Source organism: Myotis myotis, unplaced genomic scaffold (genome assembly GCF_014108235.1).
Source record: "Myotis myotis isolate mMyoMyo1 unplaced genomic scaffold, mMyoMyo1.p scaffold_m19_p_18, whole genome shotgun sequence".
NCBI classification, from domain to species: domain Eukaryota; kingdom Metazoa; phylum Chordata; class Mammalia; order Chiroptera; family Vespertilionidae; genus Myotis; species Myotis myotis.
Window position 1 is genome coordinate 4,168,928 of NW_023416322.1, and position 27,455 is coordinate 4,196,382.

Below are 27,455 nucleotides of genomic sequence, written 5' to 3' on the forward strand. Positions count from 1 at the left end.
TGTCATTAGTTCAGGTAACAAGGAATTCTGGATGGATAAGAAGCATGTGCCAAAAACACAAACAGTGTACCCGTTAGAAGAAACTTTATAAAGCTGGAACCTAAAAAAACATTTCATGGACTAAAATCCTGTCTCTATTTAGCAATCATGAAACTCTTTTTTCCAGGTTCTTTTAAAAGAACAACTTTGGAACATTTGTTTAGCCTAATTCTTGTGGAACATAGTTGAACTCTAGCATATTCTTTACCTTAGACACATGTATGTGAGACATACCAAACTACTAGTCGCCTACCTCTGCTTAGGACAAAGGTGGTTCTAGAATTTGCAGGTAGAACCCAGCTCTGGTGCTGAAAGCTCCAAGGGTAACAAGCCAGGTGCAGATGGAAGCTGACCAGGTAATTTAACTGCAGTGGTCAGAAGCCACGCCAGCAGAGCAAAAGCCTCCATTGTTGGTGCTTATAGAGAGACCATCAGCCTTTGAGACCATAGAGATGCCAGTAGCTAGACTGAACACAGGAAAGGACACCATTTCTCTCTCTCTTCTTCTAAAGGCCTATTTTTTCTCATAAAGGATTGATAACAACTGACATGGAAGAGAGATCTGGATACAGAAAGAAACTTAAAAATTCTCCTCTAGTCATTTTTAGGTTTTCATTCATTTCAGAGCTTTCCTGCCATGCACACACATGCACATGGAACTGTCACCAGGGTCAAAGGGAGAATAAGAAATATGCATGTCTTGAGAATTCAACTACTTTGCCTTTTAAAGTATACACACACACACAGTGGCCAGATTATTATGACCACCTGACGTTTTTAGGCAAATTAGCTATAATTTCGCGCTAAAGTTGCTAGAGGGCCAGACCATTATAAATAGGGAAGCAGGTTGTTTACCACAACAGTAGAAGTGATTTTTTTCTGAAGATATGGGTAAACAATGAGATTTAACAGCCTTTAAATGTGGGACATATATTATCATGAGTGGCCAGATTATTGTGACCACCTGACGTTTGTAGGCAAATTAGCCGTACACTGCATCGTATGGGATATGGAAGCCGAAGGCCTGTTCAAACACCTTTGCTGTCTGCAGTTACCAAGATAAAACGTCTCCAATTCACACAGGAACACAAGGATTGGACAGTCGAGCATTGGAAAAAAGTCATGTGGTCCGATGAATCACGTTTCCAGTTGCATCATGCAGATGGCAGAGTGAGAATTTGGCGAAAACAGCATGAAAGCATGCACCCCACATGCATGAGTACAACCCTTCAAGCTGGTGGGGACAGTGTTATGGTTTGGGGCATGTTTTCCTGGCATGATTTGGGCCCTTTAATTCATGTGGAACAATGTCTGAATAGCACAGCATACCTAAGTATCGTTGCTGATCAAGTTCATCCTATCATGTTGATGGCGTATCCCAACGGAGATGGCTTCTTCCAACAAGACAACGCGCCATGCCACGGTGCTCGTATTGTGCAGGAGTGGTTTCAAGGACATAAGGGAGACTTTACCTTGCTTAGGTGGCCCCCACAATCACCAGATCTCAATCCAATTGAGCATTTGTGTGACGAAGTTAAAAGAGCCATCAGGCAGCTGGTTCCACAGCCATCAAAGCTCACAGAACTGGACAGTGCTATTCATCAGGCATGGTGTCCGATTCCTCACATCACCTTTCAACATCTCATGGAGTCAATGCCAAGAAGAATCACCATAGTATTGAAAGCAAAAGGTGGCCCTGCTGGGGTGGTCATAATAATCTGGCCACTCACGTTCATATATATCCCATGTTCAAAGGCTGTTAAATCGTGTTGTTTACCCATATCTTCAGAAAAAAATCACTTCTGCTGTTGTGGTAAACAACCTGCTCCCCTATTTTTAATGGTCTGGCCCTCTAGCAACTTCAGCGCGAAATTATAGCTAATTTGCCTACAAATTCAGGTGGTCATATCTACACTAATAAAAGAGAAACATGATAATTGGCATACGACCGCTACCCTTTTCATTGGCTAATCAGCAAGATATGCAAATTAACTGTCAGCCAAGATGGCGGCCGGCAGCCAGGCAGCTTGAAACTAACATGAGGCTTGGTTGCCTCAGTGACGGAGGAAACCAAGGCTCCCCGCCTGCGGCTGCAGGCCTCTGAGCCTGCAGTTTGAAACATTTTAACAAATACTGCAGGACTTCAGCCAGCAGATTCGCAACATTGTATGCAAAGGCCAGAAACCTACTTTCAGGAGCGGAGGCCTAAGAGCTGGAGCCAAGCCTCAAGCTAAAGCTGGCCCAGAATAAAAAAAAAAAAAGGAAAAAAGGAGCGTTTGGGAGTTCAGTCACCCCCAGCCTGAAAACAGCCCTCAGCCCCTCACCCAGACTTGCCAGGCACCCCAGTGGGGACCCCCACCCTGAAGGGTGTGTGACCAGCTGCAAACAGCCATCATCCCCTTACCCAGGCTGGCCAGGCACCCCAGTGGGGACCCCCACCCTGATCCAGGACACCCTTCAGGGCAAACGAGCTGGCCCCCACCCATGCACCAGGCCTCTACCCTATCTAGTAAAAGGGTAATATGCCTCCCAGCACCGGGATCAGCAGAGCCATGAGGCCTCCCGGCACTGGGATCAGCGTGACAGGGGGCAGCGCCCAAACCCTCTGATCGGCCCTGCTCTGTGTGTGACAGGGTAGAGCCATAACCTCCCCATCGGCCCTGCCCTGAGTGTGAGAGTGGCGGCGCCCCAACTCCCTGATCGGCCCTGCTCTGTGGGTGATAGAGGGCGGTGCCCCAACCCCCCCGCCCCCCCACGGGCCCTGCTCTGTGTGTGACGGGGTAGAGCCATAACCTCCCCATCAGCCCTGACCTGAGTGTGACAGTGGCAGCGCCCCAACCCCCTGATTGGCCCTGCTCTGTGGGTGATAGAGGGCGGTGCCCCAACCACCTGATTGGCCCTGCTCTGTGGGTGATAGAGGGCGGTACCCCAATCCCCTCCGCCCCCCCACGGGCTCTGCTCTGTGTGTGATGGGGTAGAGCCATAACCTCCCCATCGGCCCTGCCCTGAGTGTGACAGTGGCGGCACCCCAATCCCCTGATTGGCCCTGCTCTGTGGGTGATAGAGGGCGGCGCCCCAACCCACTGATCCACCCTGCTCTGTGTGTGACAGGGGACGGTGCCCCAACTCCCCTATCGGACCTACTCTGTGAGTGACAGGGGGGAGCTCCTCAACCTCCTGATGGGCCCTGCTCTGTGCGTGACAGGAGGGAGCTCCCCAACCCCCTGATGGGCCCTGCTGTGTGTGTGACAGGGGGCAGTGCCCCAACCCCCGGATTGGCCCTGCTCTGTGCGTGACAGGGGGTCGCGCCGCAACCTCCCCATCGACCCTGCCTTGAGTGTGACAGGGGGTGGTGCCCCAACCCCCCAATCGGCCCTGCTCTGAGCCCGACCAGGGGCTGCACCTAGGGATTGGGCCTGCCCTCTGCCACCTGGGAGCAGGCCTAAGCCAGCAGGTCGTTATCTCCCGAGGGGTCCCAGACTGCTAGAGGGCACAGGCCGGGCTGAGGGACCCCCCCTTCCCCCCGAGTGCACAAATTTTTGTGCACCAGGCCTCTAGTCAGTATATATACATATATATATATATTTCACAGTACACTATTGTGACTTACAGCATGAAATATATTTTACATCAGAACCCAGCAAACACAATGCACAAATTTAAAATAAAAATTTCATCAAAGTTACCCTTACTATGTGCAATGAATATGGCTATTTTATGCAGTCTTCTTTTTTAAAGCTGGCTACATACCACAAGTCAACTTCATGAAGGAATGATGGGTTACAACCTACAATTTTATTTTATTTTTATTTTTTTGTTAATCCTCACTTGAGAATATTTTTTTCTCTATTAATTTTTAGAAAGAGTGGAAGGGGTGCGGGGAGAAACAGAAAGAAAGAAATACCAATGTGAGAGAGACATATTGATTGGTTGCCTTCCACAAGCGCTCAGACGGGGCCAGTGATTGAGCCTACAACTGAGGTACATGCCCATGCCCTTGACCAGAACTGAACCTGGGACCCTTCAGTCCACAAGCTGACCCTCTAACCACTGAGCAAACCAGCTAGTGCACAACCTACAATTATAGAAACACTGTTTTAAGACTCACAGTGTCCTCTGCCTACCTCTCTAATCACATCTCATGCCATTCTCTACCACACTTCCCCACTGCTGCCAGCCATACCCTAACTTCTACTCTGTTTGTTTTTTACATTAAACCGTAGGTCAGTTCCTGAAACGTGCTGCTTCGGGGCCTTTGATCTCCTTCGGGCTGCCTGGCACCTTTCCCCAGATGACTGCACTTCATCATTCAGGCCTCAGGACAGAAGCCCCTTCCTCAGAGGGGCCTTCACTGACCACCTAGTGCAGTGGTGGGCAAACTCATTAGTTAACAAAGCCAAATATCAACAGTACAACGATTGAAATTTCTTTTGAGAGCCAAAGTTTTTAAACTTAAACTATATAGGTAGGTACCTTGTTATTAACTTAATTAGGGTACTCCTAAGGCTTAGGAAGAGCCACACTCAAGGGGCCAAAGAGCCGCATGTGGCTCGCGAGCCGCAGTTTGCCGACCATGGACCTAGTGGAAGGAGCCACACACACAACTCCAGCCAAGGCAGAGGGTGAGGGGAAGTCTGAAGGACAAAATGTAAGGCAGGGACACACACAAAAAGCAACAACAAAACAACAGTTCCCTACAAATGTCGCTCTCCACCTCCTTATGTCATCGCACAGGACTGAGCTCTCGCTGCTGAAACTGACTCCATTTGCTTCAGGGTGGCTTCCTGACTCTGAGGAGTGAGGATGCCATCCTCCAATATCCCCAGCACTCTGGACCCTCCGAGTGCCCTCAGATCACTTACCACGGTCTTTTTACTAGAAGCCCAGTGCATGAAAAGTCATGCACTGGAGGGGGGTCCCTCAGCCCGGCCTGCCCCCTCTCACAGTCCAAGAGCCCTCAGGGGTGGGAGACGACCCGGCGATCAGGGGAAGGTGACGCCCCATCACACGTCTGCTGCTGCCACTGCCGGCAGCGCAAGCCTCGGCCGGCCCTGGTTACCTGAGCCTCAGGCGGCCCTAGGCAGCTGGGCAGCCGCCATCCGAGGCTTGCCTGTGCCTCGCACCAGCCCTGAGCAGCTGGGGGGGGCTGGGAGACTCTGGAGGCAGGTACATGGAGCAGCCAGGCCCACCCGACGGGGCTGAGGGAACTGGGTGCCGCCATCTTTGAGGGCGGGGCAGTCAATTAGTATATTCCCTCCTTATTGGCTGTGGGCGCCACCATCTTTGAGGGCGGGGCAGTCAATTAGCATAGTCCCTCTTTATTAGATAGGATTCACTCAGCAAATATCTAAGTGCCTAATATGGTCTAAGCCAGCGGTTCTCAACCTGTGGGTAGCAACCATCGGAAAACACATATTGCATATCAGATATTTATATTACAATTCATAACACTAGCAAAATTACAGTTCTGAAGTAGCAACGAAAATAATTTTATGGTTGGGGGTCACCACAACATGAGGAACTGTATTAAAGGGTCGCGGCATTAGGAAGGTTGAGAACCACTGGAATAGCAGCGAACAAAATGAAGATCCATTCCTCTAACAGTTCACTGCTTTGTAAAGGTGACAAATCTATACACAAATAATTTCAACTTGAATGCGCTCGTAACAGAGATGTGTACTATGTAAACTGGTAGCAAAACGAGTGAAGCGTCAGCTTCCTTTGAGTAGGTAAGTCAGGCATCACAGAAGAGACACCTCACCTGGGACTGGAGGGTCCACAGGGGTTTGACAAGGGGCAACAAGCTCACAAGTCAATGTTCAATGAAAGGCAAGGAGCTAGAAAGCAAGAGGGTAAAGGCACGTGCAGGAAAGGGGGAGCAGGAAAGGAGGCCGACGGGCAAGTGCTCATCATGGAGGGCCTTGTGTGCCAAACCAGTAACTGAACTGTATACCCTAGGGGAGTGGTCGGAAAACTGCGGCTTGCAAGCCACATGTGGCTCTTTGGCCCCTTGAGTGTGGCTCTTCCACAAAATACCGACTTCTGTGCATGGGCCACGAAGTTTCAATCGCACTGTACGTGCGCGCCCGCACATGGTATTTTGTGGAAGAGCCACACTCAAGGGGCCAAAGAGCCGCGTGTGGCTTGTGAGGCACAGTTTGCTGACCACAGCCCTAGGGAATGGAGAGTCTAGAGTTGTAAAGAGGTGGGTAACATCAACAGATTTGGGTTCTAGAAAATTCCTTCTCATGCCAAAGAAAATAATGCATTGGGGAATTGTCAGACCAGATGGTTGAAGACACTGCTACAAGAGTCCCAGCAGGAAATGCTGTCTTAAACTAAACAGGAATTGCTGGCCAGCTGGGTCAGGGAGACATGGGAGAGGAAGGAATGCAGGCTAGCCCTGGTTCCTGGTGTAGGTGACAAGATGGTGGTAGCTACCATTCATTATCTTGGGGAAATAAGAGAAACCAGGAGAAAAGAGACCAAGTTCAGTTTTGGTCATAATGAGGCTGAGGGGCCTTTGTGGTAACCAGGTCGAGATGGTCAGGAAACACCTAGGTTAGGCCCCAGCAGGTCTGAGATGGAACCGAAACTGGGGGATGGAAGCTCAGGCACTAGGACAGTGGTTCTCAACCTTCTGGCCCTTTAAATACAGCTCCTCATGTTGTGACCCAACCATAACATTATTTTCGTTGCTACTTCATAACTCTAATGTTGCTCCTGTTATGAATCGTCATGTAAATATCTGATATGCAGGATGGTCTTAGGCGACCCCTGTGGAAGGGTCGTTCGACCGCCAAAGGGGTTGCGACCCACAGGTTGAGAACCGTGCACTAGGAGAACTCATGTGTGTGCATGAAGTCACCCACGGAAAATGCATAGACTGAGGAGTGAATTAACTAAGGAGCGAGTCCCAGAGAATGGCATCAAAAAAGCAGGCGAAGCCAGTAAGGGGGGGGGGGGGAAAGGGAATGGATGACCATGAGTTTCGGTCACAGCGGCCGAAGTAAACTTTGAGGAGTCATTGCCAGATTTAGCACTAGCCAGGCCATTAGAAACCTAAGCCAGAGAAGCATCGCCAAGCCTTTAGACAGGAAGTAAGAAAGCAGAATACCGAGGCTGGAAGTGACAAGGCGGGAGTGGAAGCAAAGACACGAGGCTTTCACGCAGTTTGCTGATAAGCGGAAGAACTGCGGAGAAGCACAGAATGGAGGGTGTGTTTTTGTTTTATTTCCTTTTCTTAAGATGTATGATTCTAACACCGAGGAGAAGGAAGTGGAGAGGAAAAAGCTAAAATCACAGGAAAAAAATAGAAAAGCAAAGAGTCTTGTCATGAATGGGAGGGAATGAGATCTAAGGGAAAGATGGATGTGTTATCCTTCAGCACATTTCTCTAAACTGGAAACACCAGGCTGCATCGTGGACAGAAATACAGATCAATGTGTAGGATGGGCCATGAGGGTGAAGAAACTGGCTGTTAGACTGTCACCTGCAGTCCGTTAGTCACAGATGCTTAAAAGGTTTGAAATCACGTGAGTTAAGTAGAACCCCGGCGCTCTCAAACAGATGACTGGATTAAAATCACCTGCAGGCTTTTAAAAATGCAAATCCCGAGCCCTGGTCCTTTTAACTCAGAATTCCTGGGGGCGAGGCTCCAGCGAGCGCGTCTTCCGCGTGGAAAAGCGCGGAGCCAGGAATCCGCGGGCCACTGCGAGGTGGCCCTGCGACCCGCTGCGGACAGATGGACAGCCCTCCGCCTCTCGGGGGGCAAAGACTCAGATGGGGAGAGGGGAGCAGCCACGTGCGCACCACCGCATCCTCTGAGATGAAGCGCGCTGAGGTGGAGCCGAGAGCTTGAAGAATGCAACGAGGAACATGCAAATATTTAAAGCGTTTGCCCGGAATGATGCTTCACCTCAGGCTGTCAGGGTCAGTGTCTTACCCTACACTTCCTGTCGAATTACTAGTCTAGGGGCTCAGCAGCCCCAAAGAGACGACGGGGCGAAGGTGCAAGGGCCGGGGACGCCCCGAGTGCGCACCCGCCCCAGGACCGGGGACCCTGCGACACCAGGACCCCGGAGCCGTTCTCTGGCCTCGGCTGGCACTCACCATAGTCTCAGGAGCTCAGCACACAGAAATGGGTAGCACTGCCACAGGAAGACACCAGCTCGGACACCGACGCCCGGTTACCCTGGCAACGGAGCCCCGCCCCCTGCAGGACGCCGCGGAGCGGCCGCGGCCCCTCTCCCTCGTCCCTATTGGCTGGGAGTAACCAAAGCTCCGCCCACCCAGTCGACGTTCGCAGCCCTGGACGCCGTGGCCCGGGGCGACGGAACACCGCCTAGGTCTTGCCAGCGTCATCACTTCCGTTTCGTTGACAGATGACCCGGAAGTTCAAGCCAGTATCCGGCTAGGGTCCAAATATTCTCTAGTTTATTTTAAAATAAGCATCTTTCCAGTTTTCACTCACTGAAGCCTACACCGTCTGGTCTGCGTTACTTGAGTTTAAACGCACGACAGCGTATGTTTACCGGTTTGTTTGGAAACGTATTCCGGAAACGAAACCCTGAGTAATCGATCGGAAGTGACAGGAGGGAGCGGGAAGTCGCTGTCGCGAAGGCCGGCGGGCGGCTGGGAATGGAAGGGGCCTGACTGCGGAGAAGTTACCCCAGGACTTCGCGCCGAGCCCCCTGGACCGGAGAGCCCGCTGGGGAGGACTGAGAGTCTCAGAGGTACGTCCAAGCACGGGCCGGTGGGGCCAGGGGGACGTTGACAGTGACGGAGTCTGGGCTGGAGTTTGGTGTCCACGCCTTCGGGTCTAAGGCTGGACCGGGTCGGAACTTCGGGTACGACCACCCGGGACGGCAGAGGTTGACAGGCTTGTGGCCTCCTTACGGGTCGCCTGTTACCCACTCCCGACCCCGCCCCCCGCCCTCGCCCTGGCGCTCGCGGTGCTTGTCCATCGCGCAGCATCTTCCCAGCGCGGTTGGCGGGCCCCTTGCGCCCTCCAAGGCACTTTGAGACCCGTTTGCCGGGGGAGCGAGTCCCGGAGCCCCGGTGCCGAGCTGCGAGCTGCGGCGAGTCCTCGGGTGATGGCTGCTGTGGGAAACCAGCCGCCCCCCTGAGCAGTTCACCATCGATTTCTAGCATCGCGTTCCTACCGCCTCCCTCTCGTGTTCTGCCCTGACTCTTCGTCGATACTTTGCGGCCACGCACACATTTCTGAGAGTCCAGGCTATGCCACTTTAATTTTATTTCTGAGGAAGTGCAAAGTGAGCCATCATGAATATTTTTGTTTGTTAAACATCTAAATAGAAGCTCTGATATACAAAGTGAACACATTAGTGCCAGTGTCTGCTGGCACTAATTACTTTAAATTTCCAGTTGTTATGTCAATGATGCAAGAGCCTCTGCAATAGCTTATGTGCTATTTCTGAACTGAAATTCAGGACACACATCCAGTAATTTAGAGTATCCTGGTGAGGACAGTGACAGAAACACCACCCCTGATTTTTTGTGTGTGTGAGAGAGAGAGATTTGGTAGCTTTAACAATACCGCCTGTTAAAAAAGGGGTGTGAGGGATACTCCCTTTCTAAATGCATGTTACTAAATACAGAAGTAAGGAGAATATAATTAAGTTTCAGGGTATTACTTAGTAAATGTGTTTATACAGTATTGTTTTAATTCTTTCATTTTATACATTTTTAGGTTATTCAGTAGAAGTCTTGGGGTGCATTTTCATTGATTAAAAATGACTACTCTTGAGAGTTTACAAACTAAAGGTAAGTCTTCTTTCGATGATAATTGTTTTTAAACCATGACATTTATGATGATAGGGCAAAGGCATGTTTGAGCCAGCGGAGTAGATCTCATAGAGGCCTGGGGATCATCTGTGTCTTGGACTGTAGCTGAGTCTTTCACTAATGATTTGGTGGGGAGGGGACAAAAATTAAGCAGTTCTAGGATGAGCTAGTTACTGGCTGTTAGCGTGAAATCCTCTAGGGTGTGTTAACATCAGTGAACTTCAGGAAGCACCAATTCACCTTTTCTGTACCAAGCACATTTCCGGAAGCTGAGGAGACAAAGGCTAGGAGGCAGGCGAGCCTGCCGAGCTCCCAGCACTCTCGTCTGCGGGAAAGCAGTGATTTGAAGACACGCTGGTGTTTGCATTACTCTGAAAGCACTGAGCGAGGAGGAGGGGAAAGGTCAGGGATTTGCCCCAGGTCACACAGTCTGTGGCAGGAGGAACTGGAGTTATTTTGACTCGGCGTCTGGTGTTCGTTCTATCGCACCATCATGCTGACTTAAGGTGTCTGTCTTCATAGATTTGCACTTTTATGAGAAAAGGAAAAATGTTTAATAACAAACTATGAAGTCATATTCTTTTTGCCTCAGTATTCTAGAGCAGGGTTGAAAATTAGGGCCCTTGAGACTCCTGAGAACATTTGCAATCAGTTTGATAATAGGGAGCACTAACTGAATCCCACTTAAGCCAAGTGCTATCCCAAATAAAAAAGAATTCTGTTCTTCTCATTATTAGACCTATATTAGAAAATTTATTCAATGATTAGTTTGAATTTCATGTATAAAATTGTGGGGGTCTTTTTCCCCCTTCTTTTATAAGTACCTACATAATATGCTCAACTTTGTCTCATGGTCCGAACAGCTTAAAATATTTATTATCTGGCCCTTTACAGGAACAGTTTGCCAACCCCTATCATTTGTTCTTTCCCTGCCTTTCAGCATCCTTGGGGAAGACAATAAGAATGAGTCAGAAACCTCAGATATGTTTTAATCTTTGATAACTGATCACAGATGGAAATACTGTTGCTGCACAACTGAATTATTTGGTTAGTTCCCTCCAAACACTGGAGAAGGATAGGGGTGATGTTTTGCCTTATGTAAGCGTTGCTCATCATTACGGAGCTGATACCACACATCGTGGTCCTCCCACTTGGGAGAAGGTAATTGCTCATGAATGTGTCCTGGCTTGTGCCCAGTGCATGTGTAATAAAGGTTTCTATGTGTGTCATGAGAAAAACAGAACTATGAAAGGTGAGCTTCCAGGTGAGGAAAGGGGAAGCCCTGACCCATGTGCCTGCTGGTGCGTGCCTGTGGGCTGGCATCGTCGCCATTACAGAGAGGGAGCCGCCACGTGGCACACAGTACAACTTGGCTCTCCTAAGCCCTGAGTAAGTAGGACAGTGTAAATGCAGCTAAGAGTAAACTGTGGTTGAACCAAGTTGATTGAATTTGATTGGAACTTGAACATATTTTGTTTGAAAGGAGATTTCTGTTATGCTTCAGTGGGCCTGAATGTAAAGCTCTAGTTTCTTTAAAAAAAAATATATATATATATATATATATATTTTATTGATTTCAGAGAGAAAGGGAGAGGGAGAGAGAGGTAGAAACAACAGTGATAAGAGAGGATCATTGACCGGCTGCCTCCTGCACACTCTCCACTGGGGTTCAAGCCCGCAACCTAGGCACGTGCCCCAAGCAGAATCGAACCGTGAACTCCTGGTTCATAGGTCAGTGCTCAACCACTGAACCATGCCAGGTGGGCTAGTTTCTTTAAAAAAAAAAAAAAAAAAATCTGTGGTTAATTCATGATTCTATATTACATCTTAAAGGCCAGGTGTCTCGGTGATAATTAGATTTGCATTAGACAGAGATCCTTAGGAAGAAGGGTTGAACTGAGATTTGAAGGGTGGGTAGGAACTTGCTGCAGGGGGGAGGGTGTTAGGAAGAATATTCCAAGCAGAGAAATGTCTGGAGAGGAAGGCAGACTTTTGTTGCTGTTGAGACCCCTCCAAAAAGCAAGTCAGGCTGGAATCCAGAGTCTGGGAGGTGAATGGCAGAAATGGAGCCCAGTAGACAGGCAGGGCCAGGTCTCGGAGAGCTGGGCAGGCCATGCTAAGGATCTTGGTTTGTTCTGAGAGAGACGGGAGGCCATTCAGGGTTTGATGCAGATCAGCTCTACACGATTTTGAAAGCTCACTATAACTGTCATAAATTCTGTGGGCTCCCGTGGTCTGCCAGGTAGCATCATTAGCAGAGGCTAACTTCAGGTTGATGAGGCAATAGTTGTGGTTTGTGGATGGCCTCCTGGGCCAGTTAACAGCTTACTGTGGAGTCAGATTTGGATTCAAATCCCAGTCTGACACAGATGATTTGGACAAGCTGAGCAACTTTTCAAAGCCCCTGTTTCTGTCTACAAAATGTGTATGTTGTGCTTACCTCATGAGACAGGTGTAAAATTAAATGTCACGCATCTGAAGGACATGGAGAAGCCCTTCACACATAGTAAGTTGAATAAAGGTTAATTATTACATTTGTGGGCTTTGCCTTCCATTTCTCCAGTGTGTGCTGGACTTGTCAAATGGCAGGAAATCTAAGGTGTAGCTCAAAGGGATGCTACGCACGAGTTCAGGAGCTCCGTGTAGGTTAGGGGTCACCTGAGTTACCTCCTCAAGGTCTGCAGCACTTCCTGTTCTAGCACACCCTCCGTCTTCCTCAGCCCTAAACCACCTTCTGGCTGAGTCAGTGAAGGAGCCCTCTCTTGGAGAAAGGTGACTCTGACACTTTTCTTACTGCTCCACTGGCGGTAAGACAACGGGTGGAAGAAACAAATCTGTTACTGACTGGAGCAGTGGCAGCGTACTGGTGAGGAGAGCTGCCTTCTTGCTTACGTGAGGGAAGATAATTGTTTTCCGTTGAGCAAATTAGTTTGGTAAACATGTGTGCAGCAGTGCTCTAAGCGTTATGGAGGAAAGGGATGGGTGCTACTGTTTATTGAATGCCTGCTATTTACTTTAAACCTGAACTTGAACTTCGGGACACTGGAAGAGGCAGTATATGCAGTGGCGACTACTTAGAATTCACTTCTGCCTCTTCACTTACTGGCTGTGTGGTGTGACCTTAGGCAAGTTGCTGGACCACCCTGTGCCTCATGTTCCTCATGTATAAAATAGAGCTAATCGAACTACTCACAGGGTTATGTAAGGATTACAAGAGTTCTATGTGAAGTATTTAGAATGGTATTTGGCACATGCTAAGTCTTTTGTAAGTGTTGGTTACCTGTTACTTAATATTTTCTCATTTAAAATTCAGATTTAATACTACCTAGATGTAAATATTATTAAATTAATTCCATGGAAGTTAAAACTGAAGCTGAGATCATTGTAGGATTTTGTCCAGACAGTAACAGTGGAAAGAAATTCAAACCAGATCTGGCTGATCCCCAAAGTCCTATCATATCTATTGCACCATGTTCCTTCCACTTGTATGGGGCATAATGTCTGCTCTTAATGTGCTTATCAGACTTACTGGGAAAGAGAAAATAGCATCTACAAAACCCTTAAAATGATAATGTTGGTTCATGATTGAGTTTCAAACTGAATGTTTGAGACAGTAAGTGCCATGGGTGTTCTTCAGAGAGTGGGCCGAAACAATCGGGAAGATTGAATGTCAAGCGTGGATTGAAGCTGACTTCTTAGGGGTAACCGAGAGCCACAGTGAGGGCCAAAGAAGCCACTTAGGAGAATAAGTCAGCGGGAAGAGCGATTAGAGGCCTGGGAGAGAGCATTGGATAGTCCAGTTGGGTAGTTTGTGCGAAGCATTCTTTCCAAGAGTTCAGACAACAGATGAATCTCTTTGAAGTAGATGTTTTCAAATATGCATATATATAGCTGACATTTATTTTTTATAGTTAGCTGACACTATTGCATGTCTAGGTGCGCCAGGCTCTTGATCTTACTGTGTTCTTGTTTACCACAACCTGCAGCACAACTGTCATTGTCTCCATTTTGCAGGTTAGGACACTGAGGTTCATGGAGGGCTAAGTGATTTTCCTAGGGTCATACTAGGTCTAGGAAGTAGAGGTCAGAACCAAACACCCCGATTCCAAATCTGCATTTCCTACCGAGAGAAGCCATTTACATAAGGGAAGCTTGAACCTGTAGGGCAGAGTTCATCTTTCTTTGACACACGATTGTTTTGAAAATTACTTTCAGTCTGAATATTTCCATTCTGTAAATGCCAGTAATTCTGACATGTCTTGGCATTTTCTTGGTACTTCTTTTCAGTAAGTAGTTTATGTTTTGTGCTCCCTTTTTCAGTCACCCTGACTTCAACCCCAGTCCGAGGAGCAGGAGATGGAATGGAAACGGAGGAGCCACCTAAGTCTGTTGAAGTCACCTCTGGAGTCCAACCTGTAAAGCCCCACACCCTTCCGAGTCCACGAAGGAAAGCAGTCGCCTCAGAGAGCCCGGGAGTCCTGCAGCTGGGCAAGATCCTCACCGAGAAAGCGGTGGAAGTCGAAGCTATACGGATATTGGTTCCCAAAGCTGCTATAACCCACGTTGTCCCCAACAAAAATGCCAAGGTTAAGCCTCTCGGACGTCAGAAAGGGGAGCTCTCTGGTCCGTCTGAGGGGGCTGCAGAGCCCAGGAAGGAGCTCGCAGAGGTGAAGAGCACCCTGGAGAAGCTCCGGAACTCGGAAAGGAGGCTGCTGCAGGACCGAGAGGGCCTTTCCAACCAGCTCCGCGTGCAGACAGAGGTAAGGGGCCGGGCTGCAGCGGTGGCCACACCTGGCCCTGGGCCTGCAAGTTAGAGACCCCACTCCTCCTGGGAAGGCGGTGCCACTCACTACAGCTCATCACGCTCTAGATCAGCAGTTCTCAACCTGTGGGTCGCGACATTTGGGGGTCGAACGACCCTTTCACAGGGGTCGCCTAAGACCATCGGACAACACATATATAATTACACATTGTTTTTGTGATTAATCACTATGTTCAATTTGTAACAATGAAAATACATCCTGTATATCAGATATTTACACTATGATTCATAACAGTAGCAACATTACAGTTATGAAGTAGCAATGAAAATAATTTTATGGTTGGGGGTCACCACAACACGAGGAGCTGTATAAAGGGTCGTGGCATTAGGAAGGTTGAGAACCACTGCTCTAGATGCTTCCTCTCACATTTCCCACTCTCAGGGCCTCGCATAGAACTAGTGTATGTCGGGAACGTATGCTCTAACCCACGTTGAAGAGGGAAGAGTGAGGGCCTTTGGACACCTGTAAGTTGTAAAGGAGGTTACAGTTGTAAATTTCCAGACCAAAGACTGGCCAACTCAGGCTGTGAAACTGACTTGTTAGTAAATCCTGTTTTAAGGATCCATGAATTCCAAGTATTTTTACCTATGTATACATAATGCTTGGAATATAGAGAATGGTAGGATACGTATTGTTCTCGTCACTGTAAAGGGAAACAATCTATAATGTTTGTGTTTCTTTAATCTTTTCGTCATAGTTAACATCGCCTTGGCCTCCACTTTCCCCTCTCAGTCTTTGTGACACTGGTTAGTGGTTCTTACCCAAATGTATTTTAATATATTTTTAAGAACTAATTTCTAATTATAAAAATATTTGTAAACAATTTGAATACAAAAAACAATGGAAATAGTGCCATCTTAGATGTTAATGTTTTCCTATGTCACAGAACGTTCTATTACAAGTAGTGCCACCTTAGTTGTTAACGTCTTCTTATGTCACAGAATGTTCTATTACAAATGGCCACAGTTCTTCAGTGCCTGCACCATAAACCAACACCTGTGATTGGACATTTATATTTTTGACTCCTGGGTTTTGGATATTAATGTAAAGGATGTGCTTGTAGAGAATCCTGAATTTCTTTCTTTACTTAAATTCTTTTTTTTTTTTTTTAATATATTTTATTGATTTTTTACAGAGAGGAAGGGAGAGAGATAGTTAGAAACATCGATGAGAGAGAAACATCCATCAGCTGCCTCCTGCACACCTCCTACTGGGGATGTGCCTGCAACCAAGGTACATGCCCTTGACCGGAATCGAACCTGGGACCTTTCAGTCCACAGGCCGACGCTCTATCCACTGAGCCAAACCGGTTTGGGCACTTAAATTCTTAAAAGGAAAAATCATAGGGCACAAAGAAATTATTTTTTAAATGTTAGATAAGATTAAAAAACACACACATAAAACATTCTCTGTCCACTGGCCTTTGTGGCTCCACCCAGGAACCAAGAGGTTCAGGCTGGATTCCCAGCAGGGGGCCTGCAAGAGGCAGCTGATGGTTGATATTTCTCGATTGATGTTTCTATCTCTCTACTCCTCTCCCTCTCTCTCTAAAAATAAATTTAAAAATATATATATTTTAAAATTGTCATTTTTTAACAAAACTCACTGTTTAATTTTCTAATTTTTCCCCTTTAAGTGTTGACTGGGAGCAGTTTGTTATTTTTATGATAATAACTTGTGCTCTTGTTGTAAGAGGCTCAGTTTATAACCACCTGGGCTATAAAGATAGAAGTAGGTTTGGTTAATATGTGTATATCATGACACTTAGATAATGTCACTGTTTCATCTTTAATTAATGGAGGTTCAAATTATGCAGAACAGTTTCTCTTGTTCATTCTGCACTGTAGTCACTGACACGCCCCTGAGCGTGTTACATTGTTATGTGTTTTTCTAGGTCAATCGTGAGTTAAAAAAGCTGCTGGTGGCTTCTGTTGGTGATGATCTTCAGTATCACTTTGAACGTCTAGCCCGTGAGAAAAATCAGCTTATTTTAGAAAATGAAGCCCTAGGTCAGAACACTGCTCAGCTTGCCGAGCAGTTAGAACGAATGTCAATACAGTGTGACGTGTGGAGAAGCAAATTCCTCGCGAGCAGGTATGTTCTGCTTTAAATAGTTTTCCATGTTCTAGTTTCGGTCTATTAGCCTTTTGACCCATAACACAAGAAAGTCAATTGTAGAGTGACAATTGACTCTACAGTCAATTGTCAGGTTGCTCATATATTATTTAAGATGTGGACTCTCACTCCTGTGGATGGAAGCACAGACTCCCTAAAGCAGGGGTCCTCAAACTACAGCCCGCGGGCCACGTGCAGCCCGCCGAAAACATTTATCTGGCCCACCGGGTGTTTTTGCCGCCGCTGTGTGCATAGGAATTTGTTCATAGTTTTTTTTTTAAACTATAGTCCGGCCCTCCAACGGTCTGAGGGACAGTGAACTGGCCCTCTGTTTAAAAAGTTTGAGGCCGAAACCGGTTTGGCTCAGTGGATAGAGCATCGGCCTGCAGACTGAAAGGTCCCAGGTTCGATTCCGGTCAAGGGCATGTACCTGGGTTGCGGGCACATCCCCGGTGGGGGATGTGCAGGAGGCGGCTGGTCGATGTTTCTCTCTCATCGATGTTTCTGACTCTCTGTCTCTCTCCCTTCCTCTCTGTAAAAAATCAATAAAATATATTAAAAAATAAAAAGTTTGAGGACCCCCTGCCCTAACGGGAGAAGAGATATAAGGATCCTCCCTCATTCCAGAATTCTAGGTTACTACTCTATAGTAGAAATCATTCCCACTTCAATACAGTGGGGTCTTGACTTATGAGTGTCCTGACTAATGAGTTTTTCGAGATACGAGCCGTCTCTCGGCCGATTTTTTGCTTTGAGTTGCGAGCTAAAATTCGGGGTACGAGCCAGCTTCAGATACCCCACCGCTAGTTGGCACAGCAAACGTCACAGTGAACACCACAACATCAGCCCAGCATCACATGTCTCACTTGTTCACTTTAAGATTTAACATACGAGTAATTTGAGTTACGAGCTCCGTCACAGAATGAATTAAACTCTTAAGTCAAGGCCCCACTGTATTTAATACCGAAACAAAATTGTCAATTCAGACATCTAGTAAATATTAAAATCACAATAAAAAACTAAATTATTTTTCTGGAGAACTCATGTCATTGCCACTTTGTAAGATAGTATTTTTTGTCCTTCATGCTTGTCTCATAGTAGTTAATATATAATAGAGCTTCCCAGCCTTTTTCTCTTTGCGCAAAGAGAGAAGGATGGCATATGTGTGCATAGTGGATGAGGCTGCGCTCCAACAGGCCCCTGGACACACTGATAGTTGGGAAACGGCAAGAAATTGTGATTATCTATTTACTAGAGGCTTGGTGCACCGATTCGTGCACCAGTGGGGTCCTCAGCCTGACCTGCGGGGATTGGGGCAAAACCGGCAGTCCGACATCCCCCGAGGGGTTCCGGAGGGCACTCTGCAAGGTTTCTGTCGCTCAGCAGCTCCTGCATTGAGCGTCAGCCCCCTGGTGGTCAGTGCGCATCATAGCTACCGGCTGGTCGGCTGGTCACTTAGGCTTTTATATAGATCCCCTCCTCCTTCCAACGTTGTGTTACTGGAGAACAGGGCCTGGGGGTTATCCAACTGTATATTCTCCGTGCTCAGCCAGTGTTTCACACGCAATATGCTTCCTCGTAATAACTGTTGATTCACATCCAGTCATCTGGCGATATCTCACAAAGCCCCAGAGGTTCTCAGGCTGTACTCTAAGAACCACAATTGTGATGAATAAATTTTCAAGAAAATGTTTCTTCATGTCTTAATATCTGTGCTACCTTCTAGTAATTGACTACTCTCGTAAAGCCCTTATTTTGTTTTCTAATTTGACCATGTTAAATATTCTTTGCAAGTTTTTGAAAATGACAGTATAGGATGCTGTTTGGAGAAATGAATTCACTGCTTATTGTCTTAGAATGAAAGTTAATTAATTCTCCTTGAACAGTTTAAGAGACAACAGATTATTGTAATATGTAACTTTTTTTAACATCCTGATCAAAAATGACAATAACATTCTAAGGGCAATAGAGAGTATACATTAGTGACATTTTAGTTGATTTAATCATTCATTGTGAAAATCAAAGCAAATTAGTTGTTGCTAATTTGAGACTTTAATTTTAGTTTTAAGATTTTCCGCTGATTAAACATACTTAAAATTTGCTTTAGTGCCAATTAATAGGGAACTGATTAAATAAACTTTGGTACATCCAATCAGAAGAAAACGTGAAGCTTTATTTTTAAAAAAGGGGATGAGTTACTAAAAACTCACCAAGATAAACTATTAGGTGAAAAAAGCAAAGTATAGAAAAGTTTATATTAAATAATCCCTTTTTGTAAGTGAAAAATATATTTATTTTAACCCATAGTTTTATGTTGAATATTCATAAATATTTTTCTGAAAAAATGTATAAGGAACTGAACTGGTTACATGTAAAAGAAGGACGGGACTCTGGACAGGAGGGAAGGCTTCGCTTTCCTGTGTGGAAGCCTTTTTACATTATTTTAGTGTTCTTCTAAGGGCAAAGAGGTAATTGGATGGCAGGAAAATAATGCATTTTTGTTTTCCTCTAAATTGTTTTATATTTAAAATATTTGATTAATGTTATTTTTTCCAAAATCTGGTCAATCTGAAGTAAGATAGAGGAACATTCCAGAAGTCACTATATATAAGGAAAGTCCATTTCCTTTGTCATTTTGTAAATATTTTAATTGAATCCCTTCAGTGAGTTCTCAGCTTGTAAACATTTTAAATGCTTCCTAGTGAAGATTGAAACACTGAGAATATATCTGTTACATATTCTTTGTAAGCTTTTGAAAATGACAGTCGCCAAGGTCATATATTAACTTCTTGCACTGTGTTGTCGTCGGAGAATTTATAGGTAAGATTTTTATCTCTTCCAGGGTCATGGCAGACGAGTTAACCAACTCCAGGGCAGTTCTGCAGCGGCAGCACCGGGACGCGCAGGGCGCTCTCCAGGACCTCCTGAGCGAGCGGGAGCAGCTGCGCCAGGGGATGAAAGCCACCCACAGGTCTGGCCCTTTACCTCTGACTCTTCTGAGCTCCTGCAGTGCCCAGCACACGGCGGTTCTGCAGTGCTGCTGCGTTTATAGCTGTTGAGTATACACTTGAGTAGCATTTCAAACAGACGCCCAGGAGAAGGAAGATGGCTAGAAGAATAGAAGACCTGCGGCTTACATTCTTATTTATCATAGACCTCTCTGAGCTTAAAAGTCATTTTATATTATATTTCTTGCACTTCTGTGTAACTTTTGGTAGAAGCCAAAGCATGTACTTGTTTGTCCTTCGGAAGGAGGTCTTTTTGAGGACCACTCTGCAGTGTTTGAGCTTGCTTTCATGTCCACGGGCCCCAGAACTGGCAAAATTGGCGGTCTCCCTCCAAAGCGCTTTGTACTTCTACATCATTGATGTACTGGAAATCAGATCAGTACAAGCCAAAGAGGAAACCATAGGGGAAATTGGAAGAATGAAAATGCGATATATCAAAATACCAGATTTTGTGGGAGGCAACTAACGCAATGTTTAGAGGGAAATTTGTGACTTAAATGCTTATCTGAGAAAAGAAGAAGGGTCTCGTCAATAATCTGAGCTTTCTCCTTAAGGAATAAAAAGAGCAAATTAAACAAAAGAAGAAAACAATAGGATGAGAGCAGAAATAAATGAAATAGAAAGCCAAATGCAGCTTCTTTGAAAAGATAAAATTAAGAAACCTCAGTATTATCAGGGAAAAAGATATGCATGACCAATATCAGGAATGAGGAGGAGGAGGCTTCACTACAGATTCTATAAACATAAAAAAAGATAACAGGGTGCCTGGCCAGTGGTGCTAGGTGGTGAGAGCATCAGCCAGCACACCAAAGGGTCTTGGGTTTGATTCCCCACAAAAGGCTAAGTGTCCATCCATCCTACTGGCAGCTATGATGCACACTGACCACCAGGGGGCAGATGCACACTGGCCATTTAAAAATAAATGGTACCACGGACCTGGCGCTGACAAACCAACACTCAGCTTCCCCCTAGTGGGACACAGGCCCGCCAACACCCTGGAGCGACACCCCACCAAATTGCAGCCAACACTGCCAAGATCCCATGTTGCAAAATGTGGCCCACAGCCCAGCTCAGCCCAAAAACGGTGGCTCTGGGCACCAGGTAATGACGTCATGTAGCAATGCCCAGCTTCCTCTCCCTAGTGACTAACATCCTTGGAGTTTCTTCAGCCCAGGAACCCGACTTGCTTTATAGCCAGGTGCAAACATTTTACAGTTTAATCAAATGTTTGTGAAGCGTTTTCCCATGCCTCATCTTATTTGATCCTCACAGAAGTCCTGGAGTAAGTAGATGGGAGACTTGGTAGAATCCTATTTTCTTTTCATTAGCAAGGCACGAATAGCGATATTAAAATATTTCTTCTAATTAATTTCCTTTCAATGTGCACGAACCTGTGCACGGGGACACTAGTGTATATATTACAGGGCGATGTTGTAAACAGCTCTATGCCAATAAGTTCAACAGCTTAAATGAAGTGGACAAACTCCTTAAAATGCACAAACTACCTAAGAGTATCAAGAACAGATAACCTGAATAGCATAGGCTATTAAGACAGCTGTATTTGTAATTAAAAACCTTCCAGTAAATGAAAGTCCAGGCCTAAAGGGGTTCACTGGTGAATACTAGCAAACATGTAAGGTAGAAATAAAGCCAAATTTACACAAACTCTTCTAGGAAAGAGAGAAGCAGGGAACAGTTTCCAGCTCATTATATGAGGCCAGCATTATCTTGATACCAAACCAGACAGAGACATTGCAAGAAAACTACAGATCAGTAGTTCTTATTACGTAGTTGCAAAAATCCTTTACAGAATTTTAATGTGTCAAATCCAACCAAATACAGTCATGTGCTGCATAAAGATGTTTCGGTCAGTGACGGACCTATGGTGGTCCCATCAGATTATAATGGAGCTGAAAACTCCTGTCACCTGGTGACATGGTCATCCTGAGGTTGGCTGAGTGCTTGTGATGATGCTGGTGAAAACCAACCTGATGCACTGCCAGCCGTGTGAAAGCTTAGCACATACAATATGTACAGTCCCTATACCTGGTGATCACAAATACCTGTGTTACTGGTTTATGTATTTCTATACTGTTTGTCATTATTTTAGAGTGCACGCTTCCACTTACAAAAAACAACAAGATAGTGCCCCATGTCATCCCAGCAGCAGCCTCATCCATCCAGTGTCTCTGGATTGCATCAATTTCTCTTGCGCTTGCTCAATCTCGTTGTACAGCAAGCATGTCAGACTCACGGCACGTAGCCTGCCGGCCGCAAGTTTGACATACTTGTGTACAGTAACCTGCTGTACGAGTCTGTAGCCTGGGAGCAACAGGCTGTCCCAGGCAGCCCAGGTGTGCCTCAGGCTGTACCATCTAGGTGTGTGCAGTGCACTCTGGGATGCTCACACAATGATGAAATTGTCTAACGATGCATTTCTCAGAAGATATCCCCATCGTTTAGTGGAGCATGACAGTATAAAAAGATTTATACATCATGTCCAAGTAAATTTTAGCCCAGGAATTGTAGGTAATATGTCATTCAAAAATTAATGCAACTCACCAGAAAGGAAATACCATATGAATAGATGCACAAATCAAATCAGTAGTTCTGTGCAACTGAATGATATACTAGTGTATTTTACCTATTCTAGAATATGAGGACAAAAAAGTACTGCTTGTTAAGAGATTTCCAGATAATAATATAGCAAATTGATAAGTGTTTTTTGTAATCTAATCTTTTCCCAGACTTCCTGATTTATTGAACTCTGAAAGGAAGATATATAACTTCAGAAATATGTTTCTCATGCATTGAGCATTCCTGATTTTTCTGTTTTGTGTTATTAATGTTCAGTGTTCATGCGTGTTCTCTGCAGTTTACTGGAGGAGCTCCTGGTCTCCTTGCAGTGGGGAAGAGAGCAGACTTACTATCCTAGCACCCAGCCTCACAGCACAGCAGAACTAGCGCTAACCAATCACAAGTTGGCAAAAGCAGTGAATGCTCATCTTCTGGGAAATGTTGGAACTAACAGTCAAAAAAAGACTCCGCCACCTGTTGAATTCTGCAGCACCCCAGCGGAGAAAATGGCTGAAACGGTAAAATATTCCTTGCATGATCTGTGGAACTTTGAACAGCGACCTCTCGCTAAAGGGTGGCGTGTTCTAATGGCAAGTGCGTGGCGCTGGAGTTCAGGAACATGGGACTTAAACATGAGCTCATGCACCTGAGCTTGTGACCTTGGAGAAAATCACTTCCTCCTCTGAACTTCAATTTCCTTGAATATCATTATTCTATTCTTAAAGAGAAAAATGCAATTGTTTTGAAAAAGGGCCTATTTTTTTAGCCTTTTCTTGAATTCATTTTGATATGAAAACTACCAGGAAGAATTTTTCATTTAGTAATCATGAGTAGATAATAGATTACTTCTGATTTAAGAAATTATTTATTAGTTCTCACATAGAGATGTGAATCATAGAGTAGAGACCTGGAACATATAGTCCTGGGTGAAGTAGGGCTCCCATAGATGACCTGTCACATACTGTGGTCTCAGTTCCGCGAGCAAACCAAGTTCACTTCATGGAACTTCAATATCCAGCTCCCCAGCTCCCATCTTAGGCCTGGCCATTAACCAGATCTGTCCACTTTTAAAATCTTCCACTCAACACCTTGCACTGGCCTGTGGTCAACTTTTCCTCCCAGCTCTGCTTCCTTAATTCTGATTACCCTGTTCCTTGTCACATCATCATTTTTGTCCCTCTTGATCTCTTCATTGTTTTTCTTCATCTCATCCGCTCACTGTCCTGGCTTTTTCTTGCCATAGCTTACGTAGACTCCATTCCGAAGAGCCTTTGTCCCTTATCCTTCTCTCAGGTGCCCTGAAGACTCCAGTCCTATGTCAGTTCAACTCTCTTCTTTGTTTCTATACCCCTCAGACTCATCAGCAGGTGACTGGTTCCTTACAGACAGAAGAAAAAGGGAGCAGAGGCAGAAAACCACCACAAGGTCCCACTTGATATCTAGGCGCCTGTCTGCATGGCATATGTCCCTCCTACTGGAAAAGGTGTCCCTCTCTCTAACGCTCCCCAGCAGGCTCCCCCAACACCCATCCCTTCTCTGTATTGGCTCTTTCTTTTTTTGGCTTAAGAACGTGCCCAAGTGCCTCGCATCTAAAATGAAACATCCTCCCTCCACCCTAAGTTCTCTGCAGACGGCCTTACCACCTTCCCTTCACAGTCAAGAACCTTGGACAAGCTGACTTGTTTCTCATGCCCCGTCCACCCTCAGTTCCCGCCATCACTTATCCTAGTGGACTTCTAGCTCCACTGTTCTCCAAGTCCTTACGAAGGTCATGAGTGTTTAATGACTCTATTGTCCTATGTACTACATGTCACTTCTGTGACATTACTCTTTCCCGGCTCCATGCTACCTCACTGAATTCCTTGTCATACCTTGTCTCCTCCTCTGCGTGTTGATATTCCGTAGGAATCTGTTCCCCAGGCTTTTAAACTTGCATGGTTTCTCAAATAACTCTGCTGTTTCCGTGACCATTCTTCCTGGGATCTGAGGAACGGAGCATCCTCTCCCTGTGCCCACTCCTGAGCGTCTCCTCACGTAACAGGCTCCTTATCCCATAGCTTTCTGCTTACGACTTTGAGAATCTTTTTAGTTCAAAAGACAGATCCAGGTGGATATTTCTATGTCCGTCCCACAGACACCTAAAAATAGATCCCTTTTCTCCTTGCTTTCGCACATGTGTTCCAGCCCCTTCCTCACCAGTACTCCCTGTCTTAATAACTACACCTACTATATAGGGATGTTCTGAGGAGTCCGTAGAGAATGCATATAGATCCCAGAGCAGGCTCCAGTGTGGTGTAATTTCTCAGTCGTGCTAGCTATCATTTTCATTATTTCCTTCATCCCCCGGATCCTGTTGGTTTTACACGTCCTATCAGTTCCTTCAAATTTGTGCTCTATCCCAAGTTCAACCACTGACCTCCAACCTCGACTATTGCAAGAGCCTCCTCACTAATATCCCTGCCTTGCTTTTCACCTGCCAGAGAGTTATTTCAAAAATGCCACCCCCCCCCCCCAATTTTAGTGTTCAAATGTCTTTTTCAAACAGCTCCCAGCCTCCCTTACTGAGTTTGAATTCTTTATACTGTATAGAAGGATTTTCATAATCTTTACTCCATTTTTCCTTTCAAGGATCATTTCCCAGGTGTACCCCCACCCCCAACACACACACACACGTACATACAATTCACATGCCAGTATTTAAACAGTTGTTATTCCACAGATATGCCATTGTGTCTCACCCGCCTATACTATTCCTTATGCCTCAACCATCCTTCCTGCACCTCTCTATCTGAAGAATCAGCCCTCCCCGAATCTCACTGGAAAACCTAGATGTTTCTTCCTCCAGGCTTCCATTACATTTTGTACATATAGCTCTTTAACATGTAAAATTGCAACTGTTTGATTCTCCATCTCCCAAACTACAAGCTTTTTAAGGGCGGGGCTGTGTCTGATGTGTCCTCAAGGTCTGGTATAATCCTTTGCACAAACTAGGTAGTGTAATAACTAGACATCATTGTTAAATTTAGAGCTTTTTGAGAAACGGAATAAGTTCTCTCATCAAATTTCTTATTCAGATGTTATTTTTATGATAGTTACATATTAATGAAATGGAGCTACATAGGGAATTACGCCTCAATAAAACCAAGGGGTTTACAGTCCCTGCTGCATATGTCTGACATCACTTCTTATTTTCCTCAGGTGCTACACATTTTGGACCCAGCTACCAGTTCAGAAAGCTCATCTGATAATCCATTTTCTGCGTCTTCACCAACCACCTTACTTGCTACAAAGAAAAATATTGGGCGATTTCATCCCTATACTAGATATGAAAATATCACCTTCAATTGCTGCAACAACTGCCAGGGAGAACTTATTGCCCTTTAACATGTAACACTGGGGTATGCTGCAGGCATGTGCCTGCTACCCAGGAGCCATTCTTAGTGGGGAGCTGGGGTTCCTATAATGCTAGAAGTAATCTCACTTTCTACTTAAATAATGAATATCCCCAAAATGTTTTATGTACTAGACTCCAGGTTACCCTTTCTTAATAAATGTCTCAGGGTAAGAAAAGAATGAAGCAGTGCAAATATATATAAAGTGGGGAATGTTTCCCGGGTATTACGCGATGCTTTTCCTAATGGGCTTTAAAAGGGAAAAATTATATACCTTCTTTTAGGCCCCAAATTATTGGTTATCTTGCTATATATTTTATATGCACAGATTTAATTTGGTAATCAAAATCAGTGATTGGCAGACTAGAGCCATGGGCCTTAGGCAGCCACACCCATCATTTACTGCTGTCTGCAGTTGGCTCTTGTAGTACCACAGCAGAGCTCCGCAGAGGAAACAGGCTGCAAAGCCTAAAATATTTCCTATTCATCCCATTACTGACCCCTACTCTAAAGTAATAATCAGCAGAGGGGATGAGGGAGGAAGTGTTTTTTCCCTTTCGGTGAATTTGGGGTGTGAGGGGCTACAAAGGAGGCTTAGGAAATATAGTAGGTGAAGGGATAAATCTTTTAAAAAGAAATACTGTATATTAGGAAAATTAGGAACTGACAGCCACATTAACAAGAGCTTCAGCAAAATGTGTTCTGCTGTTTTTGTGCAGAGGAGTCCATATTTTGAATGGATGCCACTTGATATATATAGAAGAAACAGGTTCTAACTATTTGCTCAATTTGGCAAAGCAACGAAATATCCAATTTGATATTTATAAAATAAGGTGGAGAAAGTAGGATCTTTCTAGGATAGAGTACAAACTCAAACATGTAACCCATCAATTAAATTTACATTATGTAAGATCCATTATTGTTTGTTTATGATGGATAATCACAAAGATCCTTTTATAGGCCTTTAAAACTATCCATAAAATGTTTATACCAAATTATACTAATTAGTTACAGAAGTGCCTGTTAATAGAGAAGCCTTCAAGAAACAAATCTGGTCAAAGTACATTATATTTTAATGTCAATCTAGTGATTTTTTTGGTCTGATTCGTCTGAGTTATATTTATAATTTCATGTGGCAATAAATTTCTCTATCTTCTTTATGCAATGTTGTCTTTTTTCCCCTCGGAATGATGTATTTCAAGTCTTCATCTAGCTTATACTATTTACAACTGATTCTTCAGCCTTTCCTTTAGTTTTAGTATAAAACTGGATTTGGCAGTGATTTCTTAGTTACGAAACCAGAAGCACAGGCAACAAAAACAAAAAGATAAATTGAACTTCATCAAAATTAAAAACTTTTGTACATCAAAGGACACTATTAACAGAATAAAAAGGCAACCCACAGAATGGGTAAAAATATTTGCAAATCACATATCTAATAAGGGTCCAGTACCAGAATAAGTAAAGAATTACAGCTCAACAACCCAAAAGCAACCCAATTTAAAAAATGGGAAAGGACATGAATATAAATATCTCCCGAAAAATATACTAATGGCCTATAACAGTGGTGGCAAACCTATGATACGCGTGTCAGAGTGTGGAAGACCACCTATTGTTTTCACTAGCTGATAAGCGTAGACAGAGACCCCCTCCTCCCTCCCAAGGCTGGGTGCCTTTGAAGCCCTAGCAAAGGT

At 45.2% G+C, this 27,455-nt stretch overlaps 3 protein-coding genes across 6 annotated transcripts in view; 1 reads left to right on the top strand and 2 right to left on the bottom strand.

Annotated features, from left to right (window-relative positions):
* Positions 1–8,285, bottom strand: part of NME7 (NME/NM23 family member 7) — a 112,236-nt gene extending 103,951 nt beyond the window's left edge. For all 4 annotated transcript variants that reach the window (XM_036343428.1, XM_036343424.1, XM_036343425.1 and 1 more), the window contains exon 1: positions 8,152–8,285. In XM_036343428.1, the coding sequence (XP_036199321.1) occupies positions 8,152–8,154 (3 nt within the window). In that variant the 5' untranslated portion in view covers positions 8,155–8,285. The remainder of the gene's footprint in view (positions 1–8,151) is intronic.
* Positions 8,286–8,422: 137 nt separating this feature from the next.
* On the top strand, positions 8,423–26,921 carry BLZF1 (basic leucine zipper nuclear factor 1). The gene is made up of 7 exons (XM_036343422.1): positions 8,423–8,774; positions 9,752–9,825; positions 14,167–14,606; positions 16,564–16,763; positions 19,627–19,755; positions 22,668–22,887; positions 25,568–26,921. Exons 2-7 carry the CDS (start codon positions 9,795–9,797, stop codon positions 25,751–25,753), a joined length of 1,206 nt encoding a protein of 401 aa, XP_036199315.1. The 5' UTR covers positions 8,423–8,774; positions 9,752–9,794; the 3' UTR covers positions 25,754–26,921.
* CCDC181 (coiled-coil domain containing 181) overlaps positions 9,306–27,455 on the bottom strand; it is a 36,767-nt gene continuing 18,617 nt past the window's right edge. Inside the window, exon 7 of the mRNA XM_036343418.1 lies at positions 9,306–10,375. The gene's annotated coding sequence lies outside the window, so the exon portion shown is untranslated. The remainder of the gene's footprint in view (positions 10,376–27,455) is intronic.